A 26,317-nucleotide genomic window follows, 5' to 3' on the forward strand; every position below is an offset into this window, starting at 1 on the left:
TGGTCACCCCGCTGGAGGCTCAGAAGAAAACCTAGATCCAATATCACACTAAGATTCATGCTCTCAACGGTATATACAAGTAATCAGTGCAAGGTTGAAAAGAAACCAGCTCCTAACTACAACATGCCATCGGTTGGTCATGTATCAATAATCACCCCACTGAAGGTCCAAAAAGAGACTAGATTCTAAATCCGTGTGATCATGATCGGACTAGATAGCAGTAGAATTGATACAACACATTTTGGATGCAACAAAATACAATTCATGTCCACTAAATTGTGTATATTCGATCAAATATTTCATGAATCATTTTCATGTAGAGTATATAAGATACTTAATTTAAACAGCATACCATAGCAATGATAAATTTAGAAATCAAATTACATACATGATAAAATATACTAGGGGTAGAGATAACTTATAAATTTTTGCCCTAAATTTTTATGATACTTCACCAACTAAGAGTATTAACCAAAATCTAAAATAATTAAAGACTGTATAAAGGCTTTTAAAAAGCAGTGGATTGTTTGATTTTTCTCATAGCAGATTATAGTCCAAACCATCGAATTCAACCTAACATCCAGGGGTCTTAACCAACCCTTGGATCTAATAATTATCTAAACGAGTATTTAAATGGAGTTCATGGTTACCTATATGCAGAGGAATTGGTTGCAATCACTCCTCAATGTCCGGATCTATATTTCCACCTGATCAAATTCAAATTTAATTCTCAAATTAAAATAAAATTAATCTAATTAATGAAGATTAGGCTTGATCTAGGTAATTTAATAGACATAGAGGTAGAGAGAGAATTGATCTGGTTGAATCAAAGTCGAGGTTTATTCCACCGATACTAGTAATTTCTGAGTATAGACAAAAGATAAAACTAAAAACTAATGAACATGAAGCATCGAAGTTTTATTTGAATGATTAATTAATGAAAGAATTTGAGAAGAAAGAAAGGGAGTAGTAGAGGGTGATACAAAGGGGAAGAGAATAGAAGGGGAGAGGAGAGAAGAGGGAAAAGAGGGATCTTGGTGGTCGTCTGACCGTGGTGGGCCGATGGCAGTGGCCAACAAGAATGGCCAAATCTAAAAGAAAACATTCTGAAACTGATCGTTAAATCAGCTAAAAAATTGGAGGGATCAACTCCATTCGAGGAAAAATAGAGGGTGAGGAAAGGAGGCTCAACCGTAATCAACGAATGCAACAGATCTTGGTTGATAGTGGCAGGTTCTAGCAGTTCAAGAGCTCAAAATCAACTCAAAATAAGACAAAGATGGGTTAGAGAGAGAAAAGTAGAGGTTTTGGGTGATCGAGCTTTGATTAAGACAGCTCATCGACTAATGGAGAGGAGAAGGAAGAGGAGGGAGAGGGTTCGATAGTGCCAAACATAGAAGAAGAGGGGTTTAAATAGAAAATGGTTGCGAAAAAGACAAGACTGGTCTAACGTCAGCCAATCGCCAGTTGCATTGGCCTCTAGTGACCACCGATGGTTCATACCAATCTAAAGATCTTACACTGGCCAACATTTGATCCCAACATTTTTTTTTACAAAACTTCGAATTGAAGAAAGGAAGAAATTTACTAACTTCAATTCAAAATCAGAACAGGTGGGCTGGATTTCATATACAGTGTGCATGTTGCAAGGATAAATGCATAGCCCCTATATTCTCAGTTGCAATAGATGAATCTTTTTAGATTTGGAAGTATATGTTATCCATTAACAATAGATTGCTAATGAACAAAAAAAAATTATGCTTCGACCAATTAGCCAATTGAAGTCGTAAAAGAAGAGCCTTGAATTAGCTTATTTAGTACACAATTTTGAATATCATTTGGACATAGAAATTGTAATTATTTGTGTTACACCTTTCTTACCCAAAAAATGGAAATGCATTAACACATGACAACTAGAATTGAAGCCAGATAATAAAATAGAGAAGTGTTTATCCAGTGTTTATTTAATAAAGTGATTACTTATAATACTTGGCAAAAAATTCTGCAAAATAGCAAAAAGGTCCACCATGCTATGTTATTTGGAAAGTCAAAAACATTGCTTCAGTACAGGTTAAAGCAATATAAGGAGAACCGGCTAACATGAATATCAAGGCTTGATAACACAAAATCTTAATTAACAGCTCAAAATAAGGAAATGGGCTAGGATACGCATTTAAATGTCAAAAAAGGATATGAATAGAAATTGTAAGAAAAAGATTTGAAAGAAATTTATTAAATGCATGAACACCCTCTAGGACGACCAGCCAAAAAAGATATGACAAACGAGCCCAAACAATTGAGAAGATCAGATGGCTAGGATTAGTTGCCTCAAGAAATAATTACACTGTTGAGAAGAACTCCTTTCTCAAAACGTCCCGTGCCTTGACCTAAGCATACAGTGCAGTACATTCACTAATAAAGTTAATCAAATCATGGACGATAGTTCTGCAAGGAAGTTATCATGACATGGAACCAGAATGCAATTTGAGCAATAAGATAGAAAGCGTGGTTGTCTTCCAGGATTTCTGCATGAAATGGTCCTCAAAAGAAATTCTGGAAGTAGGCTTGAATTAGCTGCTTCAGCTTCCTGATGAGACAACAGCTGCAATTCGTGAGAAGACATTTAAAGCATCTATGAGCCATGATGAAACCAAAAGAATGACTACAAGTCACGTCGCAGGTCCTCTATATGTGCTACAAGTAGATCGTTCCACGTATCTGTCAATCCAGGCAAACACCAGTGCATGCAATCCTCATGTTTTTTTCCACCTGTGGTTGAAGGATGAGCATCTGCTCTGAATTCACTCATGTGTGTAACGTCCAGTATGTGAAACCTTGACCCATTTAGGGCCTTGTGCAGGTGCTGATTTATCAGGCGTGCCTCCACATTAGTCCCATTGTTCTCTATAGAGAAAAGATTTTCAACCTACATGAAAAACACGTCCGCAATACAACTGTTAATTCTAAAAACCTAACTTCACAAAATAACAAGTTATCACGGAGCATTCTAGAAAAAATTGTGGTGAGAACTGAATTTTAATCCAATATGTAAATAATGGGATGCTTTATCTCTCATCGGTTGCAAGGTAACTACTATGTAAGCAAGGTTTTAAATACTGATGGGATAGCAGAGGGTCTCACCATTCCAAGTGCCGGGATGGGGCACCATCCCAAGTGTCAAGACAGGATGATGAAATGGATCAGAAGAGGACAGAATATCCACCAACTCAGGTATCGAGAAACGGGATGTCCTATTCCATGAAAATACCCCGATGGCACCATCTCATGGCATTTAAAAACTTGCATGCAGGTGCCTATCATTTTCTCTACATTAAGATTGGAGATTGATACTTAAAACAAACTTTTAAGAAGGAATAAAGAATATTAGCAGATGAGGATATTAGAGAAAAGGACTCACACCAAGAAAGAGGCAAGACATGCCGAAGAATAACTGCAACAGCATTTTTATCACTTCATCTCCAAAACATTCAAAAATCATGCACTATTAAGACAATGCGATTGACAGAACTGTTTCAATCATTTCCCATGGGAATTATTACCCCTACCATATGTCAACTCATCATTAAACTAGAATAATCTCGAGCAACAACTAAAATGTCTCTATTCCCAAGCCTCAAAAGATTAAAGACCTAATCAAAGATGGACATGGACAGTAGTTTGCGGTAGAAGTGGGATAAATGGGGTGGTTTGCCCTGCTGGCAGAGATCAGCATTTTGGTCAAGCCTGGTGGTGCTTTTCGATCTGCACATATAAATGCTAGGAAATGACTTGACATTTTGAACCCAAATTGATTCCATATCCTATGCATACTTTTAAGTGCCACAGTTTGTCAGTATGTCCATATGACCCCTTGTCACAAGCCATATCTTCTAACAATTTCACTTTCTAATACTTTCACACACACTACCATTTTCCTCATTTACTGAGATTACAATATCTGCAGATCTTCAAAGGAGAGGTGCTCTGATTACTATGCCAGACAAACAGTAACTATAATGCCACAAAAAGATATGCAAACTTAAACTCATAATGATGATGACCATATTTCTCAAGCTCAAGACTTTGCTACTGCTGGCTTTATTTATATGTCCATGTTGGGAAAGCAGTCATTCTAACATCAAAAATCAATATCCATGATCTTAAACCCTGCCCCACATAAAAGCTCCTGCTCCACGTGATATCCTCTGGCATTGGTTTTGGGACCCAAAGCCATTCAGCTGTCAAAAAGGATGGAACCATACCATTAACCATGTCAATGTTGTTCACAACTCTGAAAAAATATAAAATGGAAGCAAAGAAGCATCCAGGGTTCTGCTTGACTATCTGAAGACAACTGATCATGCTTTTACCGCACATGAAATTGTACCCACCCACAGGGCAATGTGCCAATGTGCTTCAATTTTGGTAGGGGAGAGGTATTGCAAAGTTCGGGGTTATGCCATGCTGGAGGCCTGGATACATGGGACAGATGAGGTGGAATATCACTTTCATTATGAGATTCCCCAGTTTCTGCTTACAAGAATTACAAGAAAATAGTATAATAAGTGAAAAACTTGGCCTACCTGGCCATCTCCCAACATACTCTAAAATTTACCTCTAAGCCCATCTTTGCCCAAGGACAGTGGGGCTCAGCTACTCAACAAGACACTATGCCACACTAATATTTTTCTAGCACATCCTGGACAATCAACGTTCACTTGCTCTTTCATCAAAGTGGAGTTAAATTTATTATTGAACAAACTCTTAACTTCTTAAATAAGAAAATTAGTGGCATATAAATACTGCAATGTTGTGATGTGTAAATGTCAGTGAAATAACAGGACATGAAAAAAGTGGATGTTGCACACCAGGGCTGCCCTAGTGGTGAGACTCCTCTGCTTCGCAACTAGAGATTCTTGGTTTGGTAATTATAGTGTGGGTGGGTCGTCCTCCCTTTGTCAAGGAAAAAGGGAAAAAAAATTGGATGTTCCACCTTAGCATTACAAGCAAAAAAGAACAATGAAGTCAATTGGCCATTTTCATGATAGAAATATTACAACTATTACTAACCATCAATATATAGTGGGTTAATGTCCACTTTCAGGATACCCTATTAGATGAACAAGAAGTCAACAACCTAGCACCAATTCACATTTAGGGCCTGTTTGGATGAATGGATTGAAAATCCCATTGGATTAGTACATTGAGCCAATCAAATTAGTAAGATAATAATCTTACAGGCCGGGCTAGGTCTATATCCATAACCATCCAAGATTGGTTTTAGAGTGGGCTGGTCCGAATCCCATAAGAAGAAAGCAAGTCTTTTTTTTCTTCCAATGGGATTCAGGCTAGCCCACTCCAAAATCAATCCTGGATGGTTATAAATATTACCTAGCCCGGTCTGTAAGATTGTTATCTAACTGATTTTACTAGCCCAATCCATGAATCCAATGATATTTTCAGCCCATTCATCCATAAAGGCTCTAAATAACATTGCATGAAATGGAAGTGATAAAGATAATCTTTTAACAAAATAAAATTGAAATGCATATAGAAAATTTACACAAAAAAAAAAAACTAACCAAATGCCATTGGAAGCGCATATAGATATATATAATGGATCTACTTGATAAAAGTGTCAAATCTCATACAATTAGATCATACCTGTCCAGGCAGCAGCGGTTGTATACGTCGACATGAACCACCTTTATTCCAGTCACCACCCTCAAAATGCCTTGGAGATTGAGTACGAAAGAATTTTACTGCATCAATACCAATTCTTTCCACGTATAACACCTATTCCAAAAAACAGATGTTCAAAAATTTCATACATATGAGCAAGCAGAAGAAAGGGAAGAGGAAGGAAAAGAGAGAGCGAGATACTAGTGCGTGCTTGTGCACACATAAAGCACAATAATGTGCACCAGATCCTTAAGAACTATACAATGAGTACATCAGGAGCCAATTGATAGACCTCCACTGAAAAGTCATCGTGTAAGATTCCATTTTAATGAAGCAATGAAGTGATCATCTCCCATTTTCAAAGTCTCCATTTATGATCATTTGAAAAATCTAAGAATCAAAAAGTCAAGATAACTCACTTGAAAGAAAAGTTTTAACATGATGTCTTCTCAGTTGCAAAATGTATTAGATTTAAGATGGCATATTCTCGGGCAAGGCATTGTTTTGCACTCAATTGCAATGCTTTTATTCAAAGATTTTGGTTAACCAACCATGAGGCACCCCCCTCTTCCTCCCAAAAATACTACTAGCATACAGGCACGTACATATATCCCATTTACTTTCAGGTCACTAGGTATTATTGAAAAATTTTAGATCAAGAGTACATGATTTTGTTGGAAAATATGTCCTAAAGCCAATCATCAGTATGTTGATGATTGTGCTCACTTTTATAAATATATATAATTTTTTATTAATAAAAATTAGTTAGCTTTTTCATCACATTTTGTCCATCTTATTTGAACTCCTGTATTGTGATGAAGTCTTTAGGACTATATTTAATCGACAAAAGAGAATTTATCATTTAGTCCTTAAAACGTATTCGCAACCAAATGATATGCTGTTAATAAGACGATAGCAATATCGAGTATAGGTTGTTGTGTGCCATATGAATTAGTTGTCCTCTTAACCAAAGAGTGTAGAGACACTGGTATGGCATGTAGATGGAATGTAGGAGTACACTCGCACCGAACGTGACCATTTGCCGAATACTCTGCTGTCAAGAGTGGCTCATAAAGGATATGGGTATAAGTGTTCCTCAGATCTGAGATCATCATGGTGACTTGTAAGCAACTTACTGTACTTTAGTACCGGACCATCTGAGTTTCTAATTCAGTGACGGAAGGTTACTGGGTGCAGTCAAGTACTTATCAAGTCGGTATATGAGTCAAAGATGAAATTGACCCCTCTGAATTAGTAGGAGATATGCATCAGTGTATTTCAATTTACTAAAATTTTGACCAAGATAATCCATGTGATGGATTTGAAATGTTAAAATACAATGTGGTCGACTATATTAAAGTTGAAAGTCAAACCCTAGGTCACCTTGAGCATTAGGGTCAAAAGGATGAATTATACGGTAACCATACATCAGTAAGTTCTAGAATGTTGCTTTGCAATCTTTCGACCTATCCAGATGTCGAATCCCATTGCTAGATGGTTACATCGATTAGTAGAGAAAATTATTCCTATGCTACCGGCTTAGGTTCGAACCTATGGGGTCACACACATTAAAAGATTTGGTTAAATCTGATGGCTGAAGAGTTTAATTGAATTGTGACTCCAGTGAAGAGTCCCACTGGATTGGGACTCTGGAGGAGAGTCCCACTGAAGAGTTTAATTGAATTGTAACTCCAGTGAAGAGTCTCACTGGATTGAGACTCTGGAGGAGAGTCCCACTAAACTGGGACTCTACTATTAATGAAGAATTAATTAACAATTAGATTGCTAATTGACTCAATTTGATTGAGCAAAGAGCTTTGGATCAAGTCTAATTGAATTGAATTCAGTTTGACTTAGTTTGGATTTGATTTGATCAAGCCTAATTGCAAGAAAAATTTAATCCTGATTTGATCAGGACTTGGGCTCAGCTAATTTCTAATTGGATTAGAAATTTATTGAGATGATTGGGCTCCTAATTAGATTGGATTCATTTCTATCATTGGGTTCAAACCAAATTTGATTTGGCTTAGAATCGAATTAGAAATGAAGAGTCCCAATCGGCAAGGACTCTATTTCTTTATCCTTGCACAACTCTGGACCCATGCCCTATTCTCAATGCCAAAATAGTTTTGGCATGAGATTTTTGGCGTGAAGAAAGTAGACCCAGTAAGGATGGGCGGCAAAACATGATGAGTCATGATCATATCTCCTGCCTAATTTAAATACGATCCGAATTAGAGATAAAGAGATAAGAAGGAAAGAGATTTTTCAAGTTTGGAAAGAAAGATGGCGCCTATTAATTTTTCTTAAATTTTTTTGAAAAGTTTTTGGGCGTGTGAGACACCTGATCTCCTTCATCACGCCATCAGCCATTCTTGGAAATTTTGGGATGCCAAATTAGAGGTTGGCGTGGTGGATATTGGTGCCCTCCCTTTGACCCAAAACCCTAAGTCCTTGTTATTAAAAAGGAGCTCCAATAGTGGATGCCCTATATGAGTTCCTTTGTTGGTTTTATTTTTTCTCCAGAGCTTTCTCTCTTCTCCTCTTCCTCCTTTAGATCTTCTCTTCCTGTGGAGTGTCCAAGAGATCAAAAGAAGAAGAAGAGTTCAGCCCTTGAAGATCATTGCAAGCTAGTACTTCCAAAGAGCCCGATCTACGTCGGTCTTCGTGTGGACGTTTTGTAGAGGCCAGACATCTTCGTGCGGCTGCGAGCAACCTGAAGGAGCATCTATCCAAGTGTTGGATCAGAAAAGATCAGCAACTTACAGTTCGATAATGATTCCTGAACTTGCTTGATTGTTTTTTATAGATCTAACGGTTAGATCTAGATTGCAGCATTGATTAGATCAATACGATTTTTATTTTCAGATCTTAAAGTGCATGTTACATCATATTATAGGTCATGGCATGGTAGTCTAAATTGGATCTTATGCATGTAAATTAGGTTAAATTATTTAATTTAATAGATCCGCTGCGTAAAATTTTAAAATTACATGCATAGTACTGCCGTACTTTTCCTTCAATTAGTATCAGAGCGATGTTTCATTATGATATGATTTAATATGCCTTTAGATCTGATTATATGCTATTAGATTTGATTATTTGTTATTTAGATTAGATCTAAATATGTTTTATTTTCAGATCTGGTTTTTTATGTATTAGATTAGATGATTTGAGTAGCAAAGTACTCGGATTGAGTAATCACCAGGCCGTCCTGTCATAGAAGCAAGTAGGGTTACATGACCCTCTCTTTTCATTCAATGAAGTACTCCTCATGGCATATAGGGGTGCCACTATAAGGTCCCATGAAGAAGAAAGCGAAAAGAAAAATTTACTTTCTTGCAAAATCCTAAGTCTTGAAACCCTAGAATTTGTTGTATATGATGCAAGTTACAAAGAAAATTAGTTACATCTAATCTTGATAATCAAAATTATTTTGATTTAAAATCATGAAAATTTAGATTTGATCTAAAAAGATTTTATGATTTAATGTAAAAAGTTTACATAAGAAATTATTTCAGAACCTAAACCATATTGATACTAAACTTAATTGAGAATTAAGTATTGAATCGATTAGAACTAGAATTGTAATTTAAGATCTAATGACATTGCATAAAATATGGGACATGGATTAGCTCAAATCAGGTCCTCTTAATTGGATTAGACCTAAGGTTAGAATCAAAGAATTAATTGACCATGTAGACAAATTGATTAAATCTAACCAAATGTTGAATTAGATTAAATTAGAATTTCTCTAATACAATAGTTGTAGATGGTCAAGTCCATGTCTTTGATTAGACCAAATGGATCTTGATTGTGGCTCAGTGGTTAAACCCGAATCATTAGGTTGGTCAAATCGAAACTAATTAACCAATTGGTATCTAAAATAAATTTGGCATTTCGACTAGTGATTTTTAATTAGGAGTGGCTTACCTGACCATTTCGATGGTATCTAAGGCAAGCTTAGCAGACCCTCCCATCGATCTCACTTATCTGACCAATTTGATGAATTATGTTTGGATTAGATCGCTAAGTGATTCAAGTTAACCCATGCCATTAAGGTTGATCGGTGTGACTGATCTAGGTGCCAGTTCGATCAACATGACCTTAATCCGATTCAATAACTTGATGAAGTCAGTGGAAGGATTATGATTTATTGATTGATCTCTTCTTTTCTCTTCTTTTAATTCATAAATTAAATCCTCTAAATTATTAAGTCTCTTAAATGAGATAGTTATGGTGATAACTAAATCATAGCCTCCCATTAAGTTGGGTGATAATGGGTCCAATAGTATAATGATCATTAGAGGCCCAAAGATCTGGTGCTCATCTGCTATTGGAATTATCATTCATAATATGATGACTTAGTCGAGTCTCTCTAGCTAGTGGTCAGGTTAGCCGGCCAAAGTCGGACCTGATCATTTGTTAGTTAGATTCGTAAGTATGACCATGTTAATGGTTGAACCTAACCAGGACTTGCAAAGAAAACCAAAATCAACTGAAAAGTTACTTGGGGCTAAATCAATTACTAGAAACTGTTTGGTGAAACAATTGGTTAATAAACCTACCCATAAATGTACATGGATAAGCCGGCAAAAGTCGGACTTTGGTGCAGTCTGTGTGGATTCTAGTACCCGTTAAGAAATTAAAGTAATTCCTCGAGTTGGAGGTAGAGACTACCAATTCGTATAAAATAGTAGAAAAATCTTTAGACTAAAATCCATGTCTTTAGGATTAATTAATATACTAATTGGGTTTTGATTTTTCTTTTGTGCAGATATGGCCTCAAACTTATCACTCCGATCACTGTTGGACAGTAAGAAGTTGACGAGACTCAATTTCGATAACAGATATCGAAAACTTAAAATCATCCTGGAGCATGAGTGGATTTTGTATATCATTACAGATCCGACACCTGAGGAGCCTGCTCCCAATGCCCGTGACACGCTTCAAGACACTTATTTGAAGTGGCTCAACGACCGCACCACAATACGTTGTATAATGCAGGCTTCAATGAATGACAAGTTCCACCGAAAATTTAAAGAGGCTCGACTAGAAGACATGCTCAAGGTGTTAAGAAAGTCTTTTGGTATTCCCGACGATGTTGAGCGGCACAAGACTAGTTGCACCGTTTTCAATACTCGAATGAGGAAGGGAACATTGGTCACCGATTATGTATTGTACATGATTGAACAGATCGAGCGACTGAGCAAGCTCGGCTTCTCCTTGCACGAACAGTTGGGGAAGGATGCAATCCTGAACTCCCTACCCAAATCCTACCTGCCATTTCTAAGTCATTTTAGAATGACGAAGCCTGTAGTCAACTACCACGATCTGTTGGGATTGTTACAGACTTTTAAGAAGGATCACTAGCTCCACAAGGACACGGTGAATGTAGTAGGAGGATCTTCTTCGGATAAGTGTCATCTCTTTAAGAAAGAGAAGAAAAATAAAAATAAAAAAGTGCAAAGTGCTGGGAGTCAGACCCAGAAGCCTAAGTTCAAGGCCGATCAGAGTCAGGTAGAGTGCTTCTATTGCAGGAAGCTGGGTCACTGGAAGAGGAACTGTCCTCAATACTTAGCTTCCCTTAACCCGAACAGACCAAAGAAGAAGAAGCAATCGGTTGCTAGACAAGGTAATTATATGATAACACCTTGTAACTTCTCAATTTTTTATACAATGACCTATGTATTGGATACCGATAGCCCTATTAACATTTGCAATTCGTTGCAAGATCTTCAAGTCAGTAGGAGATTTGAAGACGGCGAGAGATTCCTGAACGTTGGAGATGGAAAACCAGTTTCAATTCTAACTTTAGGAATTATCAAGCTTATATTCGAGTCCCATTTTATTGTTCTTAATGAATGTCATTACTATCCTAGTTTTCTTTTGAATGTTATTTCTGTAGGTCTTTTGACCAAAATGAATTATGAAATTTCAATAAAGAAAAGCTTTTGTAATATCATTTTGAATGGTGTTACTACAATGTGTGGATAGTTGAACAATGATGTATATATTGTATCATGGCCTAATGTAATGTACACGTCTAATAAACGCCCTAGAGTAGTCGATGTCACGGATGCCTATCTTTGACATTGTAGGCTAAGTCATATCAACAAGAACATGATGAACATGTTAGTTCAAGAAGAAATTCTTGATGAAAACGATTATGAATCGTTGCCTACCTGTAAGTCTTGTCTACTTGGAAAGATGACCAAGTCACCTTTTACTGAAAAAGATGAACGAGCCAGTGATGTTCTAGGTCTGGTACATATGATGTATGTAGACCCATGAGCACAAGTGCCAGAGAAGGATACCACTATTTCATTACGTTTACAGACGACCTAAGTATAGGTACGTCTACTTGATGAAACACAAGTCCGAATCATTTGAAATGTTTAAACGATTTCGTAATGAGGTAAAAAAACAAGCTGAAAAGAACATTAAAACTCTTCGATCAGATCGAAGAGGAGAGTATCTTTCTGGTTAATTTCTAACATACCTTGACGAGAATGGGATTCTCTTTCAATGGACACCTCCTGGAATGCCACAACATAATGGCATGTCGGAAAGGAAAAATCAAATCCTGTTGGACATGATTCGATCCATGATGGGCTTTTCTAGCCTACCAATATCTTTTTGAAGATATACACTCGAGTCGGTTTGTTATGTGCTTAATAGGGTTTCTAGTAAATCTGTAAGTAAAACACCATATGAGATATGGACGGAACGTAAATCAGGGCTCTCTCACCTTAAGATTTGGAGGTGTCCGACTTATGTCAAATATTTAAAAACAGACAAACTCGAAGCCAGATCTGATAAATATATTTTTATAGGATATCCCAAAGAAACTAAGGGGTATTACTTCTACCTTGCTGATGAACAAAAAGTGTTGGTCAGTCTTAAGACAGTCTTTTTAGAAAAAAAGTTCCTTGGAGAAGGAATTAATATCTCTAAAATTGAACTTGATGAAGTTCAACAGATAGAACCGATACAGTCTAGTGAACCCACAGAACTGGGTTTGACACGAAACCTGAAACCTGTTGTAGAGACACTATTAAGGAGATCCGATAGAATATCGCGTCAACCGGACAGATACTACGGTTTCTTGATCCAGGACGGAAATCTTATTGAACTCAATGAGAACAATGAGGATCCGATCACCTATATAGATGCAATGCAGAGGTCCGACTCTGATAAATGGCCTGAAGCCATGAAATTCGAAATGAAGTCCATGAAGGTCAATGATGTGTGGACATTAGTTGACTCATCTGAAGGGATTAAACCCATAGGGTGTAAGTGGATCTTCAAAAAGAAGAGAGGCGTAGATGGGAAGATGGAGACCTATAAAGCCCGTTTGATTGCTAAGGGTTATCGTCAGCATTATGGTATTGACTATGACGAGCATTTTATCCTGTGGCAATACTCAAATCCATTCGGATTATATTTGCGATAGCAGTACATATGGACTATGAAATCTGACAAATGGATGTAAAAACAGCTTTTCTAAATGGAGAGCTAGAAGAAGAGGTGTATATGATATAGCTTGAAAGTTTCACATCCACAGATGAGTCCAAAATGTGCAAGCTTCAGAGATCCATCCATGGATTGAAGCAGGCATCTAGGAGTTGGAACATGTGTTTTGATAAGATTATCAGAACGTATGGCTTCGTTAGGAATGGAGAACTCTGCATTTACAAATGGATAAATGACTCTGCGGTTGTATTCCTCGTTCTGTATGTAATCGAGAATGACATCCCTGCATTACAAGGAATAAAAGTCTGATTATCGTCTCAGTTCTCTATGAAGGACTTAGGAGAAACATCCTACATTCTTGGAATGAAGATCTATAGAGATAGATCGAAAAGGTTGTTTGGATTGTCCCAGTCCACATACATAGACACCGTGCTGAAGCGATTTAGCATGGAGAATTCCAAGAAAAGCTATCTCCCAATAGACCATGAAATTTCTCTCTCGAAGAGGGATTGTCCGACAACTCCTCAAGAGACAAAGCATATGAGTAAAATTCTATATTCTTCGGCAGTGGGTTCTATTATGTACGTCATGACATGTGCAAGACCAGACGTGGCATACTCACTAGTAGTGAGTAGATATCAGTCTGATCCAAGAGAGAACCACTGAAAAGTCGTAAAGACCATCCTTAAGTATTTAAGAAATACTAAGGACCAGTGACTTGTTTATGGTGAAATTGACTTGAAATTAGTGGGGTTCACCGACTCCAGCTTTCAGTCAAACCATGACGATAGTAAGAGTGTCGGATTATATTTTTACCCTGAACGGTAGAGTAATCTGCTAAAAAAGCTCTAAGCAGCACACCGTGGCTGACTCTGTTTGCGAGATGGATATATCACGGCATCCAATGCTGCGAAAGAAGCTGTATGGTTGCAAAAATTCATCGACGAGCTCGGAGTGGCACTCTTCGTCGATGGTCCTGTCCTGTTATACTGTGACAGCACTGGAGCCATTGCTCAAGCTAAAGAGCCGAAGTCCCATCAGCGCACCAAACATATTCTGTGCCGCTACCACCTTATCCGAGAGATCGTGGATCGAGGTGACATCGATCTTCAGAAGATCAACGGAAAAGAAAACCTAGCTGATCCATTTATTAAAGCTCTCAAAATCAAAGAGTTCGATGATCACAAGTTGAAGATGGGTATACGATACTGTACCGATTGACTTTAGTCCAAATGAGAGTTGTTGGAAAATATGTCTCAAAGTCAATCGTCAGTCTGTTGATGATTATGCTCACTTTTGTAAATGTATATAATTTTTTATTAATAAAAATTATTTGACTTTTTCATCATATTTTATCCATCTTTTTTGTCCATCTTATTTGAACTCCTGTATTGTGATGAAGTCCTTAGGACTATATTTAATCGACAAAGGAGGATTTGTCGTTTAATCCTTAAAACGTGTTCGCGACCAAATAATATGCTGTTAATAAGATGATAGCAATATCGAATACAGGTCATTGTGTGTCATATGAGTTGGTTGTCCTCTTAATTAAAGAGTGTGGAGATCTGATATGGCATGCAGATGGAATGTAGGAGTACATTCGCACCGAACGTGACTATTTGCCGAGCACTCTGCTGTCAAGAGTGGCCTGTGAAGGGTATCGGTATAAGTATCCCTCAGATCTGAGATCACCATGGTGACTTGTAAGCAACTCACTGTACTTTAGTACCAGACCATCTGAGTTTCTAATTCAGTGACGGAAGGTTACTGGATGCAGTCAAGTACTTATCAAGTCGATGTGTGAGTCAAAGATGAAATTGATCCCTCTGAATTAGTAAGAGATATGCATCAATATATTTCAATTTAGTAAAATCTTGACCAAAATAATTCATGTGATGGATTTGAAAGGTTGAAATATAATGTGATCGACTATATTAGGGTTGACAGTCAAACCCTAGGTCACCTTGAGCATTAGGATCAAAGGAATGAATTATACGATAACCATACGCAAGTAGATTTTAGAATGTTGCTTTGCAATCTTTCGACCTATCCGGACGTCGGATCCTATTGCTAGATGGTTATATCGATTAGTATAGAAAATTGTTCCTATACTACCGGCTTAGATTCGAACCTATGGAATCACATACATTAGAAAATTTGATCAGATCTGATGGCTGAAGAGTCCAATTGGATTGCGATTCTGGTGAAGAGTCCCACTGGACTAGAAATTTGAAGGAGAATCCTACTGGACTGAGACTCTTGTATTAATGGAGAATTAATTAGCAATTAAATTGCGAATTGACTCAATTTAATTGAGCAAAGGACTTTGGATCAAGTCTAATTGAATTGGATTCAGTTTGACTTAATTTGGGTTTGATTTGATCAAGCCTAATTGCAAGAAAAATTTAATCCTGATTTGATCAGGACTTGGGCTCAGCTAATTCCTAATTGGGTTAGAAATTTATTGAGATGATTGCGCTCCTAATTAGATTGGATTCATTCCTATCATTGGGTTCAAACCAAATTTGATTTGGTTTAGAATCGAATTAGAAATGAAGAGTCCCAATTGGCATGGACTCTATCTCTTTATCCTTGCGCCACCTTGGACCCATGCCCTATTCTCAATGCCAAAATAGTTTTGGCATGAGATTTTTGGCGTGAAGAAAGTGGGCCCAGTAAGGGTGGGCGGCAAAGCATGATGAGCCATGATCATATCTCCTGCCTAGTTTGAATGCGATCCGAATTAGAAATAAAGGGATAAGAAGGAAAGAGATTTTTCAAGTTTGGAAAGAAGGGTGACGCCTATTGATTTTTTCTAAATTTCTTTGAAGAGTTTTTGGTCGTGTGAGACGCCTAATCTCCTTCATCAATCAGCCATTTTTGGAAATTTTGGGATGCCAAATTGATGGTTGGCGTGGTGGATATTGGCGCCCCCCCCTTTGACCCAAAACCCTAAGTCCCTGTTATAAAAAGGGGGCTCCAGTAGTGGACGCCCTATATGAGTTCCTTTGCTGGTTTTATTTTTTCTCCAGAGCTTTCTCTCTTCTCCTCTTCCTCGTTTAGATCTTCTCTTCCTTTAAAGTGTCCAAGAGATCAAAAGAAGAAGAAGAGTTCAGTCCTTGAAGATCATTGCAAGCTAGCACTTCTAAGGAGCCTGAGCTGCATCGGTCTTCGTGTGGACGTTCTGTAGAGACCGAATGTCTTCGTGTGGCTGCGAGCAACCTGAAGGAGCATCTATCCAAGTGTTGGGCCCGGAAAGATCAACAACTTATAGTTCGGTAATGGTTCCTGAACTTGATTGTTTTTGATAGATCTAACGGTTAGATCTAGATTGCAGCATTAATTAGATCAATGCGGTTTTTATTTTCAGATCTTAAAGTGCATGTTAAATCATATTATAGGTTTTGGCATGATAGTCTAGATTAGATCTTATGTATGTAAATTAGGTTAAATTATTTAATCTAATAGATCTGCTGTATAAAATTTTGAAATTGCATGCATAGCACTGCCGTACTTTTCCTTCAGGTTTGGCAAAACAATTTTGCTCAAAAGAGAATATTACACAAAACAATAGAATATCAAAATTTGAAAAATGACAAGAGGTAGGTATTTTTTTCCTTTATACCTTAAAAGGGCATCAAGCACTTACCACTAACTCATTGGCATACAAAACTTGGATTAAAATCAACTCATGAAGCATTAATATTTCTATGAACTAAAAAAAGGATTGGTAGTCATACCATATGTTTCAAAGCCATATCCAAGCCAACCTCTGGAGATACATGAGGCAATACTGGCAAGCCCTTCTCAAAAAAAAGCATCGGTGACTGAACAGGATCAAATTTTGAAGGAGCCAACCACCTGAAAGTATAAGAAACAAAACGAAAGATTAAGAATAACAAAAATGAACAGAACATCTATCTTATAACCTAATTGGCCGATGGTAATGAATTAGAAACTATTATAATGAACCTAAAGGATGCTAATCGAAATAGAATTTATAATAATCAAACATTTGCAATCAGTTGGCTAATCCAATCCAAAAATAATGTGAAAAAAAAAACTTGTTAAAGAAAATCATTAAGGAAAAAACAACAAAGATAACTTGAGGCCTACCTTCACAGAGACACATACAAAAAGAAAAAAATAAAATAAAAAATAAAAAATAACCAAACTCTCTATAAACATGATTTTGAGTAATAGACCTCAAATTAAAGACATCAGGCATTTAGAAAAAAACAAAAGCTAGCTTTCTTTAGCATAGCATTTCTTTCTATCATGGAAAATTGATTGGGAAAAGTCAAATTTCCAATTCACTAGGTTATCATCAACTTGATTATTCTCATGGACCAGAATAATGAACTAATTTCTTTGATTCTCTCTGCCATATGCCAAAAGACCACAGAAGACATGAACTAACAGAAATCGCATTCATCAGCATCCTTCCACTGATTGCAGGCAACTACTCAGGCAGCTTTCCATGTTTGCATATATTCACATCCCTAATCTAGCCCCAAATCAATGGAGCAACCATGACAATAAGAAAAGGCAAACAAATTGGCGAAGGTTTGGTCATAGATCCACTAGAAGTCCACAACCAATATTAGCATTGTTGAAGGAGCATTTAGCAAAGCTGCTCAGCTTGATCCACATCAAAAATTGTCGAGAGAACAAAAAGTTTAAGCATCCTGCACAACTTGGACATTTGTGATAAACTGATAACATTCCTAAACTTGGATTCTTACTCTGTCCAAATTTTAGAAATATCAATGAAGGGCAACACACTCCTCGGAAATGCTGCCTAAGAAGAATGTAATCTAAACTCACTCAAAGAAAGATCTCAAACAGCAACATCCAGCTCATTTGAAGAATTAAAGATGAATTAGATATTCCATTTTGCAGCCAAAGCTACCATAAATGATCATCAACATGGAAATATCAAGATGAGAAAATAATTTTCCACAGTGGTGATGTATCTCAAATCAATTCAGATTACTGTTGAAGCATATACACACATCTAATAGCCTCCTAGCTATCTTCACCGAATACAAATTTCCTTCCGACCAAATAAAATAGACTTTCAACATATCCCTTGTTAAGTATAACCCTTTAGAAAGATTCCCAAACTACAGAACTGGATGAATGTCCTCAAACTCATCAAGATACTAATGATGTAGGACGGAAGAAGGAGGAGAGAGAAGAATAGAGAAAAAGAAGAGAAGCGAAGAAAAAAGAGGAAGGAGAAAAAGAGTCAAAGGGAGAGAGCAGTACTTATCTTCTCAATTACATATCAGTGGCTATTTATAGACCCAAAATCCTAATAAAAGTCTGTATAGAAATAAACTACTGAAGTCCTAACAAAACCCTAGTCCTAATAAAAATAGAATACCTGATAAAAGTAATATTCTCAAATTTTCAAAAAAAATATAATTTCTATATTTGCGCCTAATAGTAGTGTGCCTGGATCTCTTATAGCACAGTCCTCTTTCATATTTCCCCCGCTTGGAAAAATGTCAACTCTAACAAGTTTGACTGCAAGTACTGTCCAAAAAGCTTTGAATCCAAAGTGCAAAGTTTGTACTCTATAATCCAAGAAGCATCAGATGAAGGACAGCCTTTCCACTGGATAAGATAACAATAGAAACCACCATCAGAAGTAATAACAATCTTGTTATCCAAAACCGCTTCAATCTTGTCCCGCTGTGGAAAAAAATGTGGCGCCTTAGAAGCTGAAGTGCCTGCAAGATCACAAGATAGTCATGCAGGATGCTCAAAGATGCCTCAATAAGGTAATAAATCCTCCATATTGAAAACAAGACTAATATTTATTTGATTAGGTAAATCAACTAGTTATACATTAGATCCAAATATTCCAATAATGGGGAACAGACCAATGGCTCAGGCATACAATTTCTTGAAAGAATTTTTAGACAATCGTTCTGGACAGATGTTAACCATGACATTATCCCTTAAATTAAACTCCTTAGCCTACGATTCACATCAATAGCAAATTTATGATCTGCATTACTCATTGCAATTTTGTGTCTAATCTCTAAAATCTACATACAAATCATGCATATGTTGGGCAAAATTTTCAGCAGGTTCAGAAACACAGGTATCGGATGGCAAAGGAACAAGATCAAAACAAAATCAACAGAAGTACGGGGTTGATATCCATAAACACACTCAAATGGGCTTTTTACCAATAGACCTATGCACAAAGTTATTATGAGAAAATTCAACAGCAGGTAAAACACACCACACAACATCACAATGGTAGTCGGATACCTCTGAATCATCCTCTAACTCTTTCTCATCTCCAGAATATTCTATAGGATCTACTACTTGGTTCTCAATCTCTTGTGGATCATCAGACTCCTGTTCTAAAACCAAAGCTCATTGAGGATAGCTTGCAATTATGCAACCCCTATTATGGCAATGATGACACTACACTGAAGAACTACTAGAACGAGGATCCCTAACAAAACCAGTAGGATGAGTCACAGACTGAGGTTCTTTATTCCTAGCAATACGATCTATAGATGCTATCTAGGAAACAACACACCTGAAAAGAGAAACTACACTAAGGAGTCTTAAGATACCTTTCTGCAGAGCTGGCAGTTTGATAAGCCTCTCTAAAGAATTGGGCACATATAATTCTACTTCCCTTATAATATCTTCCCTAAGCCCATTGATAAATCTCATAATTGTATGGAATGGATATCCTAGTCCTAAGCATAAGTTCATCAAATCTCTCCCTATACTGGGACATAGTTGAGGTTTGCCTATAGTACAAAAGCTGATCAAACAATAGATTCCTATAATAAAAAAATAAGTACTTCTCCATTAACTTCTGTCTCATGACTGCCCATTGGGTGACAGCGATTCACCTAGATGTTGAAGATCTTGCTGGACACCCTGCCGATATTTCTTAGCAGCTCCTACTAACTTCATCTTAATAAAAATGAACTTTTTCTCTATCAATCATATCATACCAATCAAAATAATTCTCAAGCTCATCCAACCAATCTAAGAAGGTATCAGGATCTAATTTACCATCATAAGATCATGCATCTACCTTAACCAACCTAGCAATGCCACTAGTATCCTCTTGATCATGTCTATGAGGTAAAGGAGAATGCCTCTTGACCCTACCAGGATATCTAACATGCTGATGAACTGGTCTATGACAGACTTCACCTGGAGGATCATGAGCTGGCTGCCTATGGCCCTGTCTAATCCAATGCTCCTCTACAAACTCATCCTCCTCATGCACATCGTCATGAACCCTAGACCCCATATTATAATAAGGATTCCTGGGTAAAACTCTAGCATGTCTAGGAGCATAACCCATTCTATTAGTAGCTATTACTGACCCAGAAGTGGGAAGGATATCCTAGACAGACCCAACTAAATGAGAGGCCCAGTCAGGCTGCAAAACAGACTCGTCTACCCTAAACTTCTTAGGGCTTCAGTTATACCTGCTAACTCAATTGCTCTTATTGTTGACCTATTTATTCAATTTTTCAGTCTATAGAGTTTATAAAAACTTGAGGGTCAGATGGCGGTGTAGAAGTGGAGGAAATGGGATTCGTGATAGTTTGGTCCATGGTCGATGAATGGTCACTCTGTTTGTTCCTAGTCATAGTGTGATGTACTCAAGTGTAAGGCAATGGAAGTATACAGAGATAGACTAAAAATTGTAATAAGTATTAAGTAATTAAGATTCCTAAACTATTATGATGCACACACGTAAAACTAATAAGTCCAGATGGTATTCCAAAGTTCAAAAACTAAGATGGGTGCAAATAAGGGTTTGGTGCAAGAATATTGGTGTTTTCTTTTTTTCAGTGTGTGGTGGGGGGGGTTGGTAGGGAGGAGGCAGGGTGTTTAAATAAAGGGATAAGGTTAAACTTGGACTAAAGCAATTTACTAGTTACCTAAACAAATAAATATCAATCAAACTTTCAAAGAGAAAGATGTTACCTCACTAAGAGCACTTTTAACCACTACTTCACCTTCTCGCGAATTAAAACTCCCTATAAAGGCAGAATCAGCAGAAATGGACATAAAAAATAGAATCAACATGTCGAAATTAGCTTGGGCAGGTTCTTAATGCTGATGTGGTGCTGACATGGCAGGTGACATGGGGCTAACGTGACAAGCTGCATGACAATGCCTACGTGTCAATGGTCACTAATAGGATGATGATGTATGCTGCTGGTTGGATGATGTGGCAAAAATTAATCGGGTCGGCGACTCACATGTGAATCAAAACTGAATCCTTAGGGCACTTATCATGTATAGATTGGATCTTGCAGATCTAAACCCAAATCCGCTAAGGCTTCTCATGATTCGGATCTTGTGGATCAGATCTCATGGGTTTGAACCTGAATCTGCAATGTAGGTTTCTTCCATGCAAGGGCTTCAATCCGAAGCCCTAGCACGAGCAGTAGAGGGCCTCAGCAAAGTTGCTGCTAACTCAGCCCCACCAGCAGGGAGGTTGAGGTCGATAGTGATAGTCAACAGAGACACGGCAATACAAGGACGGCATTAAGAAGGGGGGTGGATCATAGCATAGGGCCAAAAGCAAGGTTGACTCATGGTGGGAAGCCTCTATGAGAATGATCTTGTCTAGCCAGGTGACAGAGTAGGAGATCCAATGACTGAAGCGAAGGAGCCAAAGGTGGCAATGGCCGGGCACAGGAGGGTGACAGTAGACTTAAGAGATTAGGAAAGGCAAAGGGACAAGTTCCGAAAACCAAGGAGTCCAATAAGAGAATTGACAACCAGAACTCCACCATCGGAGGGTGGAGCCAAGCCTAAGGAACAGGAACCGCTAGGAGCCGAAGATCGATGCTTCAGATGGGTGTGATGGTTGCAGATGGATAAGCAGGGATTTGGGCAATTTCTTTTTTCTTCCTTGGTGATGGTGTGGTGACAAGCACGAATCTTGACTTAATGCTGATGGAGCATCAATGATGCTACGACATCATAGTGGATCGAGGCTAGCTCTGACACCAAACTACCGTAGGACAGAAAAGGTAAAGGAAGAGGAGGGAAGAAAAGATAGGAAGGAGAAGAAGAATCAAAGAGAGAGGGCAACTCAATATTCTCAAATCTCAATAATGCAGAACCTGTCTTCTCAATTACATATCAATGGGTATTTATAGACCCAAAATCCTAACAAAAGTCCATATAGAAATAAAATATTGAAATCCTCACAAAACTCTAGCCCTAAAAAAAAATCCCAATAAAAAATAAAAATTCTCTATTTTCAAATAAAATAAAATTTCCTAAATCCAATATTTGCGCCTAACAGTAGTGCACTTAGATCTCTTATAGGATGGTCCTCCACCAACTAATGAGTATAAATGGTCTCCATCAACAATAAATATGTGCTGAATTTTGCAATGAAATACCAGAAACCCTACATTGGTTTCATCTCATTGTCATTCTACAGTTACAACTTTCAGGCATTTTAGCAAACTCTTCCTCCAACTTCTCAGGAGGTCACATGCAAAATGTATGCTTAAAGGTCAGAAAAGGAAAAAAAAGAAAGAAATGATGATTACCAGTGTCCCGTGTTAAAGATGAGAATGTCATGGAAGCGAGGTGCCTCTGCCCATGTCTGATCTGGAACATCAACATCCACTCTATAACCTTGCTTGTATCCAAGAGATTCTAATGCACTTGCATTGGAGCTGGCTGACCACCTATACAGAATGAGCTGGTAGCTTTATCTCATTGATAACAAGGAAGCAACAAAGTAAATTTGGAATTCTTTCTTTTTAATTTCGCATTAACATGAAAGAGATATAAAGTAGCCCTTGTTGTGAATGTCACCGGAATGTTCTACAATGCCAAGCTTCAATAGTCTAGGTCTGTTAAAATGGTTGTGTTTATTAACATATAGAGATATATGATAGCGATACTAAAGCTGCACAGGCAACAGATGCGACTCTAACCCAATCTCCCTCATCCTACCTCAACACAAATACGATAAATCAATGGGTTAAAAAAATAAATAAAATATGCAAAAATCAAATAAATCAAAAATTTCTTGACTGCATTTGCAACCATATGTCAAATTGATTCATTTGGCCAAGCTCCAAACAACTCCACCCACTGAATATGAATTTCCAAGACAATACAAATACAGACACGAGAGTGAGATCTGAACCAAAAGGAATGTAAATAGAAAGTAACATGCACTCCATTTCAACACTACAGTGCTCATAAACTTGAGAATGCAATATGAATTGCCGAATGAGCACTGCTTACCTACCATAGCGTACCAAGAGATTGGTCCGATGGTAAGCCACCGTAACGTTGTAGGAAAGAAAAGTGAAACCACGGTCAGCCCCTGCCGGCCGCCACTTCTTCACTTGATTGCTCGCTCCTCTCAGCATGCAAACCAGCGACACAAACATATTCCTATTCAAAGAATCCCCCACAAATCCTGCATTAAAATTCAAAATTATGTTAACAAATGCGAAGAAACGAGAAAAAGATTCGAACTTTCAAAGAAAGAACAGAACAGAAAGCAATAGAATGATCAAAATTCGCCTATGCTGCATCATAATCATACTAAGCAAAACAAGAATAAAAATTCAACCTTTTGAGGGAAAAAACAGTATAAAAAAGAAAAAGGAGGGATCACGAATTGCCTATGCTGATGTTCCTGTAGCGTTCGAGGAAGCGAAGGGGATCGATGCGAGGGAGATCGCAGCTGGAGGGCTTCCATCGCCAGCGGAGCAGATCGGGGCCGTTGGATTTGTGGTTGGCGATGCAATTCCAGCCCTTGAAGATCTCCTTGCAGGTCATGTCGTAGCGGGGGGCGACGGAGTCCGGGTCCCAGACCCAGGCGCCGTCGTAGTAGTTGCAGGGCGCGCGCCACCACCGCTCGGAGGGGTCGTGGAGGCGGTCGAGGAAGCGGGGAGAGGAGCGGGAGGGCTGGCGGTCGAGGGAGGACCTGAAGGAGAAAAGGAAGAGGAGGGAAGCTAGGCAGACGAGGGCGGCGAGGCACGAGAGGGTGGTGGTGGAGAGGTGCCTTCGTGCGGGGTCTCTCGCCGCCATGGACGGTGGCGAGGGGGAGGGATCCGAAGAATTAGCGCAGCGCTGCTACTGGAACGCCGAGGTCTGAGCTTATTGCTGGGCCAGACGACTGACTCCGCTCGTTTCCGCGTTTCCATCGGACAATTTTTTTGAAATATCTTCATCTTTCATAAAAGCGCTGCTTTTGCCCATCGTGGGAGGCAGCTCGCAGAAGTTCAATTTTTTTAATATATTATATTTAAAAAATATTTAAATATAAAAAAATTATCGGTATATTTTAGGACGGTCTCACTCCCATGTAAAACTATCCCCAAAAATTTTCATAATTTTCAAACTGATCCTTATAGTATGAAAACTAGCATTCAATCCCATATTATGCGAGTTTAATTGATATTAATAATAATAATTTTTTTATATTATAAATATTAATAAATTTAAAAATAAAAAATATTATAAGATAGATTTATAGAATACTTTTTTGAAATGACAAGATCATCCATATAGAGAAGAGAAATTCTTTGTACTCCACCCGCGGTGTAGAAAATCCGATATGGAGTACACCGCTTCCTCCGATTGGATCATATAGCCATTCCTTTCCGATGCACATTTAATACCTACAAGTTGGTATTGTCATTTAAAAATTTTATATGATGAAAATATCCTTCATGACTTTCTGATGCTTTGTATGACTTCCTATCGTATAACTTCATATGAATATATATGACTTCCTATCGTATGACTTCATATAAATATATATGATTTGCTATCATATGACTTTCTATGAATATATATGGCTTCCTGTAAATATATATGACTTCCTACGAAACAGAAACTCATATATATTTACAGAAAATCATGTATATTCATAGGAAGTCATATATGTTCACACGAAATCACAGAAAGTTATATATATTCATAGGAAGTCATACAAGATATCAGGAAGTCATAAAGAACTTTTTGTGAAGAGATATCAAAATTTAATAAGGATATTTTCATCATACAAAATTTTTAAATGAAAATACTAACCTACATGCATTAAATGTACGTTGGAAAGCGATGGCTATGTGGTCCAATCGGAGGAAGCGGTGTATATCATGTCGAATTTTTTACACCGCAGGCAGTGCACAAAGAATTATTCTACGGAGAAAAGTCAAGAAAGGCAACTTTGGTGATCTCTTTTAGATGGCTATATAGCCCACTTTGATTGGTTTCATTGCATTTCCTACCACATGGATATATAAGCAAAATAAAAATATTCATACAACAATTTAATCATTTGATCGACTCAAATTAAACAGTTCATGTTCTATACCAAATAATATCAGACAAAATATAAAAGAAAAAACTTTACTTATGAAACAAACCAGTCTAATGCCAGACATTCAAATCATCCTTATATTTGTATAAGGACAGAGATTAAAACACAAAGTTATGTCCATATAAGAGGACAGAAACAATACTTTAGCATCTCTAAGCTCGTCGAAATCCCTTATCAATTGATAAAAAAAGAAAGAGAATTTATTCCAGAGTACCTAGAGACATCATTAAAGAAAAATAAAACTATGAAAAGAAACAAAAATTGAATACAAAATCTCCAATTTAACAATAGCCACCTATGAATCAATGGCCAAAAATTTAGAAAAGTTAAGAACTATTTGTTTGAGAATCATAAAGAAAGGCATAGAAATCAGAATCTTGAAGGGAGAAAAGAAAATCTTAAAAAAATATAAAAAGTTTAAAAGACATTTCGAGGTTGTGAGGATTATTGTTCCAAGCAAGCTTGGGGTACCCCTCTCTCTGTACGATCAGCCAGGTCCTATCCGATTGATGAGGCTTATGGCCGCCACCATCGATCGCTACAAACAATCGACGCACTGCTGCCCATGTCTTCCTCCTCCACCCCCTCCGCCGACAGTCACTGCAATCTCTTCAACCCTCCACCATGCCTCCACCTCGCCTATTACCGATCCAACACCCACTACCTCGCCAAGCCCTTCCACTCTCTCCAACCCTACCTCTACATCCTCCTTGAGATCCGTCATGACCCCCACGAGATTCCTTGCTGTGGCCCCTGCTCCGCCACCGATGGAGGCGGTGATGG

The 26,317-nt window shown here is 37.8% G+C and overlaps 1 protein-coding gene across 3 annotated transcripts; it reads right to left on the bottom strand.

The window, feature by feature from the left end:
* Positions 1–2,296: 2,296 nt before the first annotated feature.
* Positions 2,297–24,365, bottom strand: LOC105035344 (protein trichome birefringence-like 13). Of its 3 annotated transcripts, XR_012142135.1 has the most exons (7): positions 23,829–24,365; positions 23,443–23,620; positions 22,734–22,874; positions 16,899–17,019; positions 5,665–5,796; positions 3,142–3,314; positions 2,726–2,926 (listed from the first exon to the last, which is right to left on the bottom strand). XR_012142135.1 is itself a non-coding variant. In XM_010910892.4 (6 exons), exons 1-6 carry the CDS (start codon positions 24,235–24,237, stop codon positions 2,663–2,665), a joined length of 1,245 nt encoding a protein of 414 aa, XP_010909194.1. In that variant the 5' UTR covers positions 24,238–24,363; the 3' UTR covers positions 2,297–2,662. The 3 variants fall into 3 exon arrangements, 2 of the variants coding, with proteins under 2 accessions (XP_010909194.1, XP_073115619.1); XM_010910892.4 differs by lacking the exon at positions 3,142–3,314 and having other exon boundaries at positions 2,297–2,926; positions 23,829–24,363; XM_073259518.1 differs by lacking the exon at positions 2,726–2,926 and having other exon boundaries at positions 3,177–3,326; positions 23,829–24,364.
* Between the last annotated feature and the right edge of the window lie 1,952 nt (positions 24,366–26,317).

Source organism: Elaeis guineensis, chromosome 6 (genome assembly GCF_000442705.2).
Source record: "Elaeis guineensis isolate ETL-2024a chromosome 6, EG11, whole genome shotgun sequence".
NCBI classification, from domain to species: domain Eukaryota; kingdom Viridiplantae; phylum Streptophyta; class Magnoliopsida; order Arecales; family Arecaceae; genus Elaeis; species Elaeis guineensis.

What these genes read in the sequence shown, in the direction of transcription:
- LOC105035344 (XM_010910892.4), bottom strand. Translation starts at nt 24,237, where the DNA reads ATGGCGGCGAGAGACCCCGCACGAAGGCACCTCTCCACCACCACCCTC. An exon ending in CTCTTGGTACGCTATGGTAG is followed by an intron (nt 22,875 to 23,442) that starts GTAAGCAGTGCT and finishes CATTCTGTATAG; the next exon opens with GTGGTCAGCCAGCTCCAATG. An exon ending in ATATGGCTTTGAAACATATG is followed by an intron (nt 5,797 to 16,898) that starts GTATGACTACCA and finishes TTTTTGGAATAG; the next exon opens with GTGTTATACGTGGAAAGAAT.